At 36.4% G+C, this 17,125-nt stretch overlaps 2 protein-coding genes across 2 annotated transcripts; one reads left to right on the top strand and one right to left on the bottom strand.

Annotated features, from left to right (window-relative positions):
- Window positions 1–6,134: 6,134 nt before the first annotated feature.
- On the top strand, window positions 6,135–13,811 carry LOC113338810 (vacuolar protein-sorting-associated protein 33 homolog). Its single transcript, XM_026584197.1, has 22 exons — window positions 6,135–6,626; window positions 6,745–6,784; window positions 6,888–6,968; window positions 7,044–7,238; window positions 7,965–8,075; window positions 8,170–8,235; window positions 8,422–8,532; window positions 8,631–8,675; window positions 8,873–8,929; window positions 9,371–9,468; window positions 9,547–9,598; window positions 9,721–9,777; window positions 10,109–10,171; window positions 10,263–10,369; window positions 11,226–11,348; window positions 11,486–11,567; window positions 11,744–11,814; window positions 12,202–12,282; window positions 12,722–12,779; window positions 12,868–12,929; window positions 13,209–13,302; window positions 13,518–13,811. Exons 1-22 carry the CDS (start codon window positions 6,574–6,576, stop codon window positions 13,605–13,607), a joined length of 1,797 nt encoding a protein of 598 aa, XP_026439982.1. The 5' UTR covers window positions 6,135–6,573; the 3' UTR covers window positions 13,608–13,811.
- A 31-nt stretch (window positions 13,812–13,842) lies between these two features.
- Window positions 13,843–14,606, bottom strand: LOC113338811 (50S ribosomal protein L18-like). The gene is made up of 2 exons (XM_026584199.1): window positions 14,478–14,606; window positions 13,843–14,384 (listed from the first exon to the last, which is right to left on the bottom strand). Exon 2 carries the CDS (start codon window positions 14,365–14,367, stop codon window positions 13,984–13,986), a length of 384 nt encoding a protein of 127 aa, XP_026439984.1. The 5' UTR covers window positions 14,368–14,384; window positions 14,478–14,606; the 3' UTR covers window positions 13,843–13,983.
- Between the last annotated feature and the right edge of the window lie 2,519 nt (window positions 14,607–17,125).

Raw genomic sequence — 17,125 nt, forward strand, 5'->3', positions numbered from 1 at the left:
GCTTAATGTTCATGAATTGATTATCTTGAATCGAATCCGATTTTGTTTCAATTGTGTCCTGTATACTTTTATGAGAATATAAACAATTGAACAACTCTATGAGTAACACAATTAGATTCATTTGATTATCATTTGATCTAGAAAGTTTAGATGAATGAGGTTAATAGAAAAGTGTTCATATGGATAACTTCGGTTAACTATTGTTAAGCCAACTCAATATACACGTTTAGGTACGGTTACCTATATCTAAGTGAAAGTATATTTCATTTGTGTGTAAAAATCTGAGACCATCTAACGGTGTAGAGATATTGCTTTGGTTTTAAGAAAACTGAGCTTGAATCTTAAATCAGGTTTTCATCTAACGGTGAATATTGATTGCTTTGTTTCAAGGCTATCAAACCCTGATTTGAAGACTATATAAGGGAGAACTCTAGCAACTGGGAAACCTAATCCCCACACCTCCTGTGTGATAAGAGTTGCGTACTAGAGTCGATTCTCCTTTAACCTAGGTTTTTCCTAAAACCATTATAGGTTAACGACTTAAAGACTTCATTGGGATTCTGAAGCCATACCCAACTATTTTCTCTATAGTTGCGTGTTCTGATCTTACTTGTTCTATCGTATTGAGTACTATCTTCTCTAAGATTGGCTCGATATTTATCTCCGATAGGTAAGATATAAAAAGTAATCATAAATCTCTTCGTCTCATTCTTTGTGATTCCACAATAACTTGTTTTACTACAATATAGTTAAGTTATTGTGAGGTGATTGATATTTCTAAGATGTTATTCGGGAATATAAGACCGGATTATCAATTGGTTCCTGTTCACCTTGATTTATCAAAAGATGGAACAAAATTTCGTAGGTATTTTTGTGGGAGACAGATTTATCTATCAGAATAGATTTTCTGTGGAAGATAGATTTGTATATCAAGTCTTCGATTTTGGGTCGTAGAAACTATTGGTTGTGGGTGAGATCAGCTAAGGGAATCAAGTGCGTAGAGTCCTGCTGGGATTCAGAGGCATAAGGAACGCGATTATACCTTAATCGGTGTGAGACGCTGGTTAGGGATCAAATACATTCGAGTCCGTAGTTAACTTGTAGTAGGCTAGTGTCTGTAGCGGCTTAATACAATGTGGTGTTCAATTCTGGACTAGGTCCCGGGGTTTTCTGCATTTGCGGTTTTCCTCGTTAACAAAATCTTGCTGTGTGATTTACTTTTATTTTCTATAATTATATATGTTTATATAATTTAAAGTAAATTACACAAAATTTTACTCCGCATATACTTGATAGTGATCCTACAGAGTTTGGTTAAGTCCGAACATATTATCAAGTATCATACTTCGTTGTTGTATTATCTCGATCTTGTATCCATAGTCAATCAGACAAGTTATCTTGTTATCGCATTGTCTCGATCTCATATTCATAGACGATCATACGAAGTGTGAACCGATTTGTTGTATTGTCTCGACTTAGTCCATAGACAATCACTTTTGATAGAGTACTTATAAGTGTTATATGCACAAACAGTCAATCCCGAATTTGGGTATTGATGCTTGACCGTGTTTCATGGATTGTCAGTCACAGTATTTTGTTATATCTCATTTTCGTTTTCCTTTCTTCTGGCAAGACCTAGATGGAGGACCCGGGTAGAAAAACTTGATGTAAAGACCTAGGTGGTCAAAGTTGGAGGTACCTTGATGAAGGACTTAGTGGAAAGACCTGGTGGACATCGACCGACTGTGGAGGTTATGAATCCCGTCTAAGAATTGCTGCTTGTATGTTGTATACTCTGGAAGCTGTAGGAACTCATATGATGTCGGAATTCGTTGTTTGACCCCCAAATTTTGAAGCTAAGAGACTGAGTTATCATATGAGAAAAGAATCACTCAGTTTAGAGTTGTATAGGTCAGCCAACAAAGCATGCACATTTGTAATTTGTAATCCCGTATAATTTTTTTAGATTTCGTAGACCTAACGGTAAAGATCATATCTTTTAGCTCGTATGTTCGATTGATGCGCCATTTTTGTATGTTGAAGTAGAGACATAGGCGAACATCTTTTGTTAAGGAAACATTGTTCTATTCCAAACCCATTGGTACATATTTTAAACCCATGGCGTGAAGTGTGTTGTATCTCATTTGTAGAGGTGATGAGAACATCTTGTAGAAGACTTTGGCTTGTGCCCGTCCGTCGTGCAACTTTGATAAGACTTTCATGTTAACATGTTTTATGTATACACATCTTGATATGAATCATTAGTGCTTGGAGAAGTCTGATCCATCGAGTAACACTTCAGATAATGGATAGTTGATGAAGCCGGTCATGAGGATATTGCTCCTGAGACTGTTGTTGATGCTGAGATCACGATTGAATTTTCTCCAGAAATTCTTGTTGATGCTGATACCATGGATGGAATTCCTCCAGATATCCTTGTTGATGCCGATACTATTATCGGAGTTGCTCCAGAGACCGAAAAGGCTAGAATCATGATTATCGACATAGTCTTTGCTCCTTCATCCAGTGAGCCTTTACATTCACGAACTAGTTGGTGGGTTGAGAATTCCTAAGATGAAGGTGTACTAGGAGTTCAACCCAAATTCTCCTGAACAGTATGACTTTATCGTAAACTAGCGTCGTCAGTGAATCGACGTTATTGCGACGGATAATAACAACGGTCTTCATTCTAGATGTGATCGGTGAAGAGAGGAAGTTCCTCAGTCGTACAGGGGTTTGTGCCATCCATGGATGAATGATGTTGCATCTTCTTCAGAAGTCTTATCATGGGATAATGAAGACTTATTGATTGTAGTTCAGTTACACTTTGATCGTGTTAGTGTTGAATCAATGTGTTATCGTCGAGATATTTGCATTGAAGATAGAGGCGCATAGAAGGTGTACTCTTTGATTGGGATCACAATTTGAAGGCTTCTGAAGAATATAACACTCAGAGATGGGATTTTTTTGATTTGGACTTGGAGAAATAGGTGATTGAAAGTTGTAGGGATTATCTTTTGGTTTGACAGATTCAATTACTTAATGCAAGTATTGGATAGATTTTGGAAGAATTGAAAAAACAGATAAGTTAAGAAAACCCTAAATGCTTCAAACCTTAGATGCTTGAGAATTGAAGCATCATATCCCTTAAGCGTCAAATGTCTTAGGCTTGATCATCTCAGCCCCGAGTATCTTTTGTTGATTCAACGTTCCTTTAGCGGTGGGATTTCACACTTGTGCATGCATCAAAACTTTCTGATTTTGTCGCACATATTGACACTCATGCAAAGGTTACGGGGAATACCCAAGATATTCTTTGTCGTACTTGAACATCATCTCAGTAATCAGTGTTTCAGTGAGATGCTCAATTCGGGGAGGTGTCAGATTCAACCACTTGGTAAAAATATTAATGTGGTGAATCTACCCATTCATAATGTCTTGCAATAGCAGAGTTGATAGCATAATTGAGTCCCCATGCTATGATAGCATGTGAGGGAATAGGTGACATAGACGTGGCGGGAATGAGACTTTACTGAATGTGGAACCCCTTGATGAATATCTATGCATCTTTTGCAGGTTCTTGTTTCAACCTCGTTAATGTTCGAAATTTCTCCAAGTGCCTTGATGATGGAATATCCGCCAAATCTTCTGGATCAGAACTTTCTTCGTTGGATAGATGTGCAACCAAAGGCGCTTTGTCAGTAGCCATCTTTTCACACTCGTCCGAGGATAGTGTCATATCTTGGATCTTCCTGATTATGTGAAACTTGGTTTCTGTCCAGGTTGAACCTATTTTCACTCTGAGAGTGATGTATCTATAAGCATCTCTGAGCGTTTCTTCATGGTCTCTGATTGAGATGGGAGCATGAGTAGCTTCTTTTCGAGCGATGCCTGTGGCTCTGAGGGATTTCAGTGGAACAATGTTGATAGCGGTGCCAACATCGATCAATGCTCTCCCAAATTCGTTTCCTTTGAGATTGACTGTGGTAAGCAGTCCCCAGTCGTACATCTCTTTGTTTGTGGCTAGAGGCTTCAGGAAGTATTTCCGGAATAGACTTCCTAATTTAGTGCTGTGAACATATCTCTCCCTTGTGCCTTCGACAGAGAGCAATTCAAGTATATGTTCGACCAAGGATTAAACTGTCTCTTTGGCAGGTTGTTCAGAGAGAGTGAAGGTCTTTATTGGGAGAGGGTCTTGTGTACTCCTCCAGTCCCCAGTTGAAGCTCTCCTTGATTAACCTTCTCTTTGAAGATGTGTTTCAAAACATTACATTCGCTTGTTGGATGATCGATGAACCTACGAATGCGACAATACCTGGGATTCTCTATTTTTTCTTCAGTTGGCTCTCTCCTGATGAATAGAAATTTGATTGAGCCGTATTGAATCCATACTTCCAGTAACTCGATCACTTCTTCAATGGAGTTCAACTGGGTTTTGCTGGTTTAATTGTTCGAATAAAAGAAGGAATATAGAGATCCAGAACTCAGGTTATGAAAAGTCATCATGCTCGTCTGCACAACAACATGCCGACCAGGATTCATCGTCATGTTAGTCTAATAACAAAATAACGAATTTTTGTAGTCGCATCAAATGTTGTCATGTTGCATTTATTCCAAACATGCCGACTAACTACTATCAGACGTCGTCAAGCAATGGAATTTTACACCTTGAAGACTATTTGAGATTATGCATACATAGAATGGTGTGAAAATACCCTACTGGTCGGCATGGTAATAAATTGGTAACATGTTGGCTAAACCAGGATCATCAGTATTTATATTTTTCGGAATGACGACTTTGGCACCTCTATCCAGTGACGGAACCAGAAGTTTTAATTGGGTGGGGCGATATTAGTATTAGTTGGTAGTAAAATATAATCTCAAATTGATTAAAAATTTTGATTGAGGAAATTTTCCAACACTAATATTTATTGCAGAAAAATTGTGACGTTTATATTGCCACAAGCGTCTCTAGCAAAAATTTGTGCTAGAAAACAATTTAGTAACACTTATATCTGTTACGAATTTCCTAGTAATTAAAAAAAAAGTTTGGGTGGTGCCAAGATCAATCCACCTCACTAGTGGCTCCGTTCCTGCCAGTATCTTTTGTTTTGTCAGAGTCGTTATTCTGCAAACCCGAACTATGCCGACTATGGGTTAGTCCGCATAAGAAGAATAAGGAGTTTATTCATACCGTTGATTGAAAGGTGAGTGTCATTTCATGAACATAATCAACATGATGTCAATAGAATCACATACATTGATGGAATTTCTGAAAGGTTTGAAGATATTGCTGATATTTAATCTATTATCTTTTTTTTCTTAGTTAACTCTTTCTAAAAATTTATTCTTATTATTTTAAGGAGGAAAAACTAGTATTTTGAAGTAATTTGTTACATTACTACTTCATATTATCTACTAATTATTGACGGCCAATCTGTCGGATTCTTACATGGCTTTCTCACAGAGGATTTTTATATGTTTCAGCCACAACGATTCAAGATGCTACAAGACCTGGTTATGTTTGTAAATTGATGAAAAGTTTATATGGTCTCAAACAGGCTCCTAGAGCCTGGTTTGAAAGGTTATGTGGTACCTTGTTTGATTTTGGATTTTCAGGTATTCTTGTGACCATTTCATGTTCATCTATCAAAAATGAAGACAACATGGTAATCCTTCTGTTATATGTAGATGTCATTATATCGACTTGTTCAACAGAATAGTTATCCGTTTCTATTATTGGTTATCTGCAAAAGGTTTATCTTACGAAAGATCTTGGAGTCTTCCATTACTTTTTGGTAATTCAAGATGATACTCAAAAGCTATTACTTATATGAAAGAAGTGAACATTGGATATGTTACAGAAGTTTGATATGCTGAATTGTAATCCATCAAATACCCCAGTGATACAAGGTCCTAGATTGCCAATTTCCATTGGTGAACCATTAACACATACTAATATTTACCGAAGTACGGTAGGTGGGTTACAATATCTAACTATGACTAGACCTGATATCTGTGATGCCGTCACATATGTAGCCCAATTCATGCATACTCCAACCTCAGAAAATATAATTCTTGTTAATAGGATATTAAGATATCTCAAAAGAACTCTAGGTTTTGATATTGTTTTTGCTGCACGAGACATTACTTCAAGTTCTTTCTATTCACACTCAGATTTGGCGGGTTTTCCACATACAAAACGATCAACCTCTGGTATTTTATGTGTTTTTGGGATCTTTAATTATTTCTTGGTATTGAAAGAATCAACCAACCATTTCAAGGTCTTCTTCAAAAGCTGAATACAAGTCCATGGCTATAGCTTTGCATAGGTGATATGGATTTCTTTGCATAGTTCTGTAATAATACTTCAGCTAAAAGGAAAGCCCGTGTTATTTCAGCTATCATGAAAATATCAAAAGGCCCATACAAAATACGAGACTCAACAATTAGCTCCAAACACAGGATCATTACTATTTTCGTTTTCGACTTTTCTTTGATCATCATTCATTCCATCAGAAGACACTATAGTCTTCTCTCTCTTTCTCTCTCGAATACTTTCTTTGAATCTGAATGGCGCAAATTCCAAATTTGGATAATGCGCCTCTGAATCTCACTTCTCTCAGGTAAATCTTAAACCCTAAATTTCTCATTATTTTCCCAAATTGAAACGAATTCTATAAATTTTGGTACCAAATTTCCATTGAATTTTGTTTTCTTAATAGTGTTTTTTTTTTAATTCAGAGAACAATCACAGAAAGATCTTCTTAACATCCTCAGAAACGTGAGTTTACTAATAACACTTTAACTTCTTCTTCCCTTCTTCTTTTTCTCCAAATTGAATGCCATAATAGAATTCGTTTTCTTGAATACTCAAATTTTGATAGATTCGTGGAAACAAGTGCTTGATTGTGGATCAAAAACTTAGTGGATCACTCTCATTGATCATTAAAACATCAATCCTCAAGGTACATTTTGATTATGTTGTAACTCATTTTATTTGTTTGCCCTAGAAAATTTTGATTGATTACTTTTACCAACAGGAATATGGAGTAGAGCTACGTCATTTGTCGTCGGAACCTGTACAAACGGAATGCCCGAAGGTGGTTTACCTTGTAAGGTCACAGCTGAATTTAGTGAAGTTGATTTCTGCTCACATTCAAAATGACATATCTAAAGGAACTCAAAGAGAGTATTCAGTTTATTTCGTTCCTCGGCGTACTGTTGCGTGTGAAAAGGTGAGATATGTTAAACTTTTGATTGTTTGTTAGTATCCTATTGAAAGATGTATTATGTGACTGAAATACTAGGCTTATTTGTATATCATTTTTGTGAAGTTCTAAGTGGAGAGTCGTTTGAAAGATGTTCAGTGTGGCATAGTGTGCATTTGAGCTAAATTCTAGCCTCTTTTTTGGTTTACAGTCACGAGGTCCGTGATACTAATGATAATATCATGATCGCAAATTATCTTAGCTAAAGATAATCTATTTACCACCTCCTTGTAGATAGCTGGCACTATCTTGCAGACCTTTTGGTTAATTTGACTGAAAAAAGAACCTTACTGATCAAAAACTTTTGTTGCTTGAAACTGGGATAGAAAGATAATGAGTGGCATGTGATTTACGCCCTGGTATAACTTAGACTTGCTTTATGCTTTGTGGTGTTGTTTCACAAAAAATCTTCTAAGGCTTAAACCGGTGCAGGTTGATTGTCAACTAAGACTAACACACAGAAGTTAATATCTTTTCCTGACATCTACCACTCTGTAAAACTCTTAGGTATTGTGGATGACTTCTTGCATTTTTTATTTAACATTGTCTCTGAACAATCCAAATTTCACTAGCATGTAACTCGGTAACTAAATAATTACTGGAAATTTTGTAACATACTTGTATTGTTAATGAGGCGATTTTTCCCTCTTTCTTACAATTTTTTATGTGATGGTGTTGCTTACGGTTATGCAGATTTTTGAGGAAGAAAAAGTTCACCACTTACTCACTATTGGGGAGTACCCGTTATACATGATTCCTTTGGACGAGGATGTGCTTTCATTTGAGCTTGACCTAGCTTATAGAGTAATTCCAATATCTGAATAACATTATACATAATCCAAACTGATTTTCCTTATATTACTTAACATCCAGATTTTATGTTTCTTTTGCAAGATAGGACTACCTGGTTGATGGTGATACAAATGCTCTTTGGCATATCGCAAAATCTATACATAAACTGGAGGTTTGTTTCCAAAATCTTATGGATGAGATAATGGTACCTCATGGTTATCACTTTGTTTAATAAATTGTTATCTTGGTGATGCTCATATTGATATTCTAGGTTCTAAGTTCTAACACTCTTCCAAGAAGTTAGTAGTCAGATCTTTTATATTGTCTCCTTATCATACTTGACCTTTGATGTTTGTAGTATTCATTTGGAGTTATACCAAATGTGAGGGCTAAAGGCAAAGCTTCAACACGGATCTCAGAAATTCTGACGCGTATGCAAGTTGAAGAGCCAGTCAGCACATCATCAGATGTAAGCCACGCTTTTCACTTCTTCGTAGGACAAAACCTGATTACTTGGTGACATGACTTTTTGATGTTACTGATAAAGTTGCTTTCATGTTATTGCAGGTTGGAATCCCGGAGATAAATACACTCATCCTTTTGGATAGAGAGGTAGCCATTTATTTCCCGCCAATATATAAGAATAGCCCCCATAGGGTAGAAGTTGTGCACCTTGGTATTAACTGTTAGCAATTGCTATGAACATTGAACAGTCATTTGTAGTTAACTTAGGTCATTTTATAACGAATAACCGGTTGAGTTTTTTGCTATTAGATAATGACCTTTTCGTATATAAATTATGGATGCAGGTAGACATGGTTACACCTATGTGTTTCCAGTTGACATATGAAGGCCTAATGGACGAGGTATGCTGTGCAAATAACCCGTAATTTTGTTACTTTCTGTGATGCATTTGGTACAATTGGAGCTGACACTCAACTACATAGATCATGTGTAATATTGAATTCTTCTGCTTTAGTTATTGTTCTTCCAATTATTTGACCCACATGTTAAAGAGTTGAATTCACATGAAATGAGTTTCATCGTAATGCTTCTTTATTCTTACTGTGTCACGTATCTTCATATCTGTCATGTCTTCTTGCAATAACCATGACATATTTTATGGTGATCCCAGTCTTTGACAGCAGAACAAGAATGTACTGTATATGATAACATAGATATACTCAAACTCTTGGTGATCTAAACCACTTAACACGTATCTTTTATACTATCCCTCTTGACAATATCTCGTGCTTGGGATATGAGTCGTTATTTTGTCATGAGTTTCTCTAATAGTCCAAGTGCAGATTCTGCGTGTCAATAATGGTTCTGTTGAGCTCGATGCATCTATTATGGGCAACCAACAGCAAGAAGGAAAAAAGACAAAGGTTCCGCTTAATTCAACGTAAGCTGATACCATTATCTAAGTATCTCTTTTCACGATAGTTGAAGTCCACTGACCCTATTCTAATCCGCACCTCAGTGATAAGCTATTCAAGGAGACTCGTGATCTTAACTTCGAAGTCGTAGTTCAGGTTTGTCTATTTTTCCTTGCTTACTTATTTTGTTGATGTGCATTGTCCAACTTGAATTCTTGCTATTTCATTGTTTCCCTCTGGAATTTGTTGTATATATTTACCATCTTATCCCCTTGTAGGTTCTTCGTCAAAAAGCAACAGATATGAGGCAGGATTATAAGGAAATACAGACTGCTGTAAGTTAGTTGGACAACACCTATATCTCATACTCAGTTACTTGTTGTGATTCAGTTAGATGTTGTATGAGTTAAGCAAAACTCTAGACCATATAGTCCTATGAAACTACAATTCATTTGAGAGCATGCATTTGTAAGCACAAATAAGAGGTTTGCTACGTGTGGGTTAGAAATATATTTTCAAGGAGGACTCTTTATTTGTGAAATTTCAGGTGATGTCTAGTTAAATTCTAAATGATCTAGAACTTCCGCTGCTAGTTTAGTTCAGTAATTTTAGCTGCTTTTTATATATGGAACAGTTTCTTGAGACTTTTTGGTTGTTACTTTTCAGAATCAATCAGTCTCAGAATTAAAGGATTTTGTCAAAAAACTCAACTCGCTGCCAGAAGTTACTGTAAGTATATCTTTTTACACTTCTAAAATGACCATTTAGGAGACAAATGACTTTTTTTAATGTTGCGTCTTTCTGCTGATTGTTATTTCAGAGGCACATTAATCTGGCTCAGCATTTGACTACATTTACATCAAAACCATCATTCTCTGGGAAACTGGATATGGAGCACACAATTGTGGAGGGAGAGAGTTACGACATGTAAGTTGAGATTCAAGGGTACTACCTTTTCAAAAATGTTCTGCAAGATGGATGTTGATGCCCTTATGTCACTTTTGAGAACTTACTATTAATATTCTGGAAGAGGAGAAACACAATATCAAATGAGACGTCTGTATAGGCTTATCGGGTAGGATGTTAGCTGACTAAGAAGAAATAATATGGATAGACAACATTTCAAAATTGAGTTCTTAGGTCGGGTGATACCTGCAAACTCCAGATAACTTTCTGATAGAATATACATATTTGTATCCAACCAGAGGCCTCTACATGCACTGTGTTTGTCTTCTATATATTTGGCATGTTATTTGTGTTGTCTGTGGGACATAAACAACGAGGAGATCCTGTGGCAAAAGCAGAAGGGGAAAGAAAAATTAAATAGAATCATAGATTTTCTTTAACTTTCAGAGTCCTCCACATATGTGCCCACTATCACCATTTGGAACTTTTTGTCCATGGATCAAATTTATAGGCTAGTGCAATGGAGCGTGTAAGCATTACATTACACTTGAAAGTGAAAAAGGACGATCTAAGATGTAGATATACTTGTGTCCATGAGCACGGGCTCGGAGCAGCATACTAGTAGTTTGGAGGGTTCTAAGGATCTTGGTAGCATTTACCAAGAGTCATTTAAGAAGACTCTATAACATTGGAAATATAAGTTTACATTGTGGTTGTCAACTTACTGATCCATTTGAATAATTTTAAAAGGTTCTATACATAATTAGATTGAGCTGTCTTTCGTTAATATCTAGTTACACAAGGTTACAAGCTAATGCAAGAGAAATATTTCTAATGTGAAGTATCTTGTTAATTTGTATGTGGCACTTTGATTCAGATGCTTCGAGTACATTGAAGAAATGATTCACAAACAGGAGCCCATTGTCAACGTTCTACGTCTTCTTGTCTTATTTTCTGTTACGAACTCAGGTTTACCTAAAAAGCAATTTGATTATATAAGGTAATACTCAAAAATATCAAAGTTCTTCCTCTCTTCTTTGGATTTCATTGAGTTGTAGAAGTCACTAGCAGATGGATAAAACAATATTCATCAAATGATTTTCTATTTACTCTTCTCGCCTTTATCTCTTGGTGTAGGAGAGAGTTTCTGCACAGCTATGGATTTGAACATATTGCTACTCTGTGTAATTTGGAAAAGGCTGGACTGTTCAAAAAACAGGTACTGCATTGTAAATTGAAATTTGTGCCAATATGTTATCATCGTCTAGACACTATTGGCTATTTACAGTCTTTTATACAAATATTTCTTTAAAACTTATTGTCCCACATAGCGGTTCTATACACGCTGACTTCATATCTTCATGGTACGTATTACTGTACTCTTTTTTCTGGCAGGAGGTTAAAGGCAACTGGCTGATGATCAAACGTGCATTGAACCTTATCGTTGAAGATACTGATACCGCTAAGTATTAATCGTTCTTTATGTTGATGAAGTTGTCTTTAATATGTAAATATCTGAGGTATCTGAGGGACTTAAGTTTCTATTAATTGAGAAGAAGATCATGTACCAATTAACCATGGGGTTCTTAAGTTAACCATTCAGCGGCCCGTGGCATCCAACATAGTCATGCTTTTCATTCTTGTGTAAATTAACCAATATTAGGTGCCACCTTATGTATGGATACTCCCTGTCTACATTTTCAATGAGCCTTTTTTATATCGCTTGTAATAGTTCTGTCATTCTGGGATTTGGTTGATATATAAGTCTTGTTGATTATTCTATATAACGCAACATTCAACACTCATAATTCATTTGAATTTGCTGCTAAACATTTGAATTGCTTTCTTAACAGCCCCAATGATATTGCCTATGTCTTCTCGGGATATGCTCCTCTTAGCATACGGCTTGTGCAGCATGCTGTTAGATCTGGATGGTAAGGTTTATCTGCACAGTATTTACTTGCATGATTCCAGTTAACACCTCTTGGTTTGTTCTCTTCCACTTTATGCAAATTTTCCGCTGTAATCTGTCCCCTAATTATGATTATCTTCTAATCTAAGGGATGCATTGTTGATGGAATACAAAATTCTAAAATACCCGCTACAGAGAACATAGATCCCAGTACTATACCTTTGTAGCGAGCTCCACAGTTTCTCTTAATTTAGTAGTTACTTGCATATTTTGTAAACCCTTTTTGGAAATCCAGTTCTGACCGTGTTAGATCCCTTCGCTTGTTCATATGAATTAATTTACCTTTGAATGCATGCATTTGGAACATTAACACTATCCGCTGTGGTTATAGTTGTCAGTTGCTTTAATTAGATCCTGTATGTGGTTAAAAGGTTAATTTTATGGTATAAATTGGCTTTCAGGCGTCCCATTGAAGAGATTTTGAAGCTGCTGCCTGGACCACATTCTGAAATTAAGAGAGTGAGATTCTACTTTCATCAAGCATTCACCTTTCAGTTGGCATTTTTCTCTGTTCTTCCTATAATAAGATGTCCTACTTTGCCTACAGGGTGGATATTCAAGCACTCCATCATTTGACACGCTTCCAGGTGCTCCAGCCAGTATTGACAAGTATGTCCATGGAACTGTTCTCTTAACTTGAATGTTTGCACAGATCCATTTCTTTTAGGTTTAAGTTTTAATTATTAACTACTGGCCAAACCTAAAACATTTGACCCTCACATTGTTAGCACAATTTCACTTCCAAATCTTGCATGCACCTAGTTTCCATAATCTGTCATGTTATCTGATGGGAATAAAGTGTATTGGTCAGTTAATGTGTCAGTCTACATTCATGTCGGTGTACTTTTTGATCATTGTAGTTGCTGACATCTTCATACCATATCACAGAGTTGCAGATGGGAGGCGCTCCCTAGTATTGGTTGTCTTTGTTGGGGGAGTTACATTTGCAGAGATTTCTGCTCTTCGTTATCTCAGTGCTCAGGTATTTTATACCATGTTTCATGTGGACATTCCTTTACTATGAACTGTTTTTCCTTTTTTTGTGCTATCACTAAGAACATCCGAAAACTAAAGAGGGCAGCAGGTTTTTCCTCAAATGTGGAATTATGGACTAAAAAATTAGAAAGTTGATTTTAACTATCTTATATTTCTCTTATAAAGCTATTAAAGTAGGCTTGGTGCTTTTGTGATTTCCAGGAAGGAATGGCATATGACTTGATTGTTGGGACGACAAAAATGGTGAATGGACACAGTATAATGGAGACATTCTTGGAAACCAATGCTTAAACAAGAATGACTTTTTTTTTAATAGTTTTGTGCATTAACAAGGACAGAGAGAAAGAGAGTGATACACCAAGTACTGTATGGTATAGTTTACAGCGATAAAACATTTTTTTCCCTATTTCTCTTGTGAATATCTGTATCTCAGTATCGGTTGTGCAGAATGAAAAAGAAATCAAACTTACAAACGGTATATTGCCTTTTGGAGCATATTTCTTTGAATTCCCATATCATAAAATTTTCATTTCTTGTTCTGCCAAGGGTTTAACAGACTGACAGACGCACAATTTTATGCAACATGAACATATGCTTTATTCAAGCCTTAAAATCCATCTCTAAACTACAAATAAAAACAGCAAAACCCCCTAAAACTGCTGAAGCCTCAAGGACTAGAGGTATCACCATCATCTTTACAATCATCATCAAGAACAAGCTTAACACCATGATTCTTAATAGCATCAACCAGAGCCAAAATCTTAGTACGATTCTTAAAACCCTTTTTCTCAATTTCCTTATTAACATTAACATGAATTCCATTACCTTCACCACCTTGATCAAGTCCTCCCACTTTGAGCCTCATAGCAAGAACTTCACCAACAGCCTCAGCAGCTTTCACATTGCAAGAAGATTCCATTGCTTGTTTCATAGACTTCTCAGCTGTAGATGCTGATACTACAATCTGTCCTCGTTTTCTATCAATCACATTTGCTGATATGTATTTCAGTGACATGAATAGTCGAAGTATGTATCTCTTTGTTAATGCCATTATTTCTCTCTGTCAACCTGATTGAATTAACAAAATTAGGGTTTGGATTGAAAATTTAAATACAGTTCAAAAATATTTAGTAAAGATTAAGATAGTGATTAAGAAAATACCTGGTTTTAAGCCTTTTTGATGAGAGCAAGAGGAGAAACCGAGACTGAAGAGAGTGAAATGAAGAGAGCAGTTGGTTTAATGGCCGACTGGGGTTATAGAAGAGATTCAGTTTTGTTGCAAGGGTATTTCTGCGAGAACTCCAAATACTGGGCTAACAACGCAATTGTAAAGGGCCTCAAAACGGGCCGTTTATATGGGCCAACGTCTTCTTTCGTCCATTTTATAAGAAGTTTTAGGTTTTTTTTAGAACCATAATATTGGGCATACCAAAAACATTATAGGCATACAAAGTCATTTTCCTAACCAGGGTGTATTGATAAGGAGTGTCTAATGGGTATGCAATGACCTATACACCCTTAAACACTTCGAAAATATTGATTTATAGGCTTTAGGTTCGGCTGACTCGTGTTGATGAGTTATCAGCCGAACTTCCCGCTGTAGACTGAATTCTTTCGATCTTGTTTTGATCATAACTTCTTCGTCCAATGTCGGAATGACCTCATTCTTTTTGCGTTATCTTCGTATTTTCATTCTCGTGAAGATGAAGATAAAATCTACTTGATTTTAGTGAGTTAAAATCTACGATTTTCATTATATAAGCTGAACCATTAACATTTTTTATTCCTGAACTCTCAGGAAAAAGTTCGGCTTACATCTATGAGCCGAACCAACCCATTGATGAACAATTCGGCTTACATCTATGAGCCGAACCTCACATAATTTTTCTTCCAGATCACACAGGACTAGGTTCGGCTCATTATGATACTTTTAAACAAGCCCAACTAGTTGGTTCGGCTCATAACAATAACACTTTCAGCTTGCCGAACTGTTCATTAGTTGTCAATATCCAGGTTTCAGATCAAGGTTCGGCGCATAATTTAGGTGAGTTGTGAGTTCGGCGCATAATATAGTTGCGTTGTGAGCCGAACCTGAGTTCGGCGCATAATGTTGTTGTTTTTTAAGCCGAACGGTTCTTCAAATTTTCAGCCTGAAAGTGTATATGAACAGTTCGGCTGATACGATTTTCATTATATAAGCCGAACCATTAACATTTTTTATTCCAGAACTCTCAGGAATAGGTTCGGCTTTCTAGGAAAATTTTATACAAGCCGAACTAGTGTCTAGCAAATGTTCGGCGCATACCTAAACAGTTTCAGCTAGCCAAACTGTTCATAAAGGGATCGGTTCGGCTCATAAATGTAAGTCGAACCTTTTCATCCTCCAATGGTTTGGGAATCATTGGTGTAGTTGATGTGCATTTTCCTAGGTTTTTTAGATGATATATGACCCTCCTCATCCTCCATTGAATCAAGAATTAGAATTTTCTCACTTTCTCCTTCTCTTTCTCTCCTTCTTAACCAAACCAAAACTTTGATTTTTTTTCCTCAAATTTTTCATCTAAACAACTCTTATAATTCTGAAAATTATTTTAATCACTAAACAAAATATTTAATCACTAATCAAGATTATTAACACTAATACGTAAAGGGCAGATTTGCCATTAAAAAAATTTGGGTTAAGGGGTTATCTGATTTTGCTATTTCACAACCTTTTTTGTCTTCATTCAGTATGCCTTGGAAGATTTTGGTATGCCCAATATTATGGTTCTTTTTTTAGGGGTGTGCAACGGACGGACGGTTGCGGATTAGGGGTCACCCGCAACCAAACCGTCAAAGTTGCGGATTTGGAAAATTGAACCGTAACCGTACCAATCACTCGCGGATTTGACATCCACGGATTAGCGGGTGATGCGATTTAATCGCGGATTTAGAATTTTTTTTTAAAAGAAAATAAAAAAGAAATCTACCTATCTGTGAAAATCCCTTCGTATGGGTAATTGATCTCTCTATTTATGTTAACTCACTGTCTCACTCCCATGATAATAAATTAATAACAATGAAGCAAATGCCAAAGTTTTGTTGCACAACATTATGAGTACAATATATACTTACTAGGTAGTAATCTTAATTAATACTGCAACTGATAAGTGTAGTGATCTTTAATCATTTGATGTAGCACCTTGTTTTTGAAAACGAATTTAATTTCCTCTATGAATTGACAAACAACAGGATAAATTTCCTGGATTAGTGCTTTAGCAGGATTCTTGTCCACATAAGACCATCTTTGGCGGATAATTAACTGCTACCTTGTTTTGTGTTTATATTCAGTATCAAGAGGAGGGCACAACTTGTTTTTCCAGTAGTTCTCATAACGCACTGAGTGGATCACATGCAAGCATCGAGAAGCTTCAAAACCTTCAGTTCCTTCAAGAAGATTATGCAGATCTTGAAATGTTCTATGAAGAGGACGAACCTCTTATTCCCAGTAAGTTAAATTAGAGATATCTAATCTAATCTAAAATCTAAAACTTAATTTTTGCGGGTGCGGGTGAATCCGCGGATTTCAAAGTCCAACCGCAACCAAACCGCTAAACCTTGCGGATTTGAAAACTCAACCGTGTCCGATTCATAGACTCTTGCAGATTGATTTTCACCCGCAATTTTGCAGACGGTTGCGGGTGAAAAGCGCGGTTTCGGTTTTTCTGCACACCCCTAGTTTTTTTACTTTCCCGTCTCTCCATAACAACGGCAAAAGTCTAGAAAGCAGAAGAATGTTTTAATCATCAACCACAGCGGCACGGAGAATC

The sequence above is a fragment of the Papaver somniferum genome, unplaced genomic scaffold, assembly GCF_003573695.1.
Source record: "Papaver somniferum cultivar HN1 unplaced genomic scaffold, ASM357369v1 unplaced-scaffold_19, whole genome shotgun sequence".
NCBI lineage: Eukaryota > Viridiplantae > Streptophyta > Magnoliopsida > Ranunculales > Papaveraceae > Papaver > Papaver somniferum.

Excerpts from the sequence above, each read along its gene's own strand:
- LOC113338810 (XM_026584197.1), top strand. The coding sequence starts at position 6,574 with ATGGCGCAAATTCCAAATTTGGATAATGCGCCTCTGAATCTCACTTCT. Across the intron at positions 8,533-8,630 it reads CAGTCAGCACATCATCAGAT|GTTGGAATCCCGGAGATAAA; the intron begins GTAAGCCACGCT and ends ATGTTATTGCAG. Across the intron at positions 12,780-12,867 it reads CACATTCTGAAATTAAGAGA|GGTGGATATTCAAGCACTCC; the intron begins GTGAGATTCTAC and ends CTTTGCCTACAG.
- LOC113338811 (XM_026584199.1), bottom strand. The coding sequence starts at position 14,367 with ATGGCATTAACAAAGAGATACATACTTCGACTATTCATGTCACTGAAA.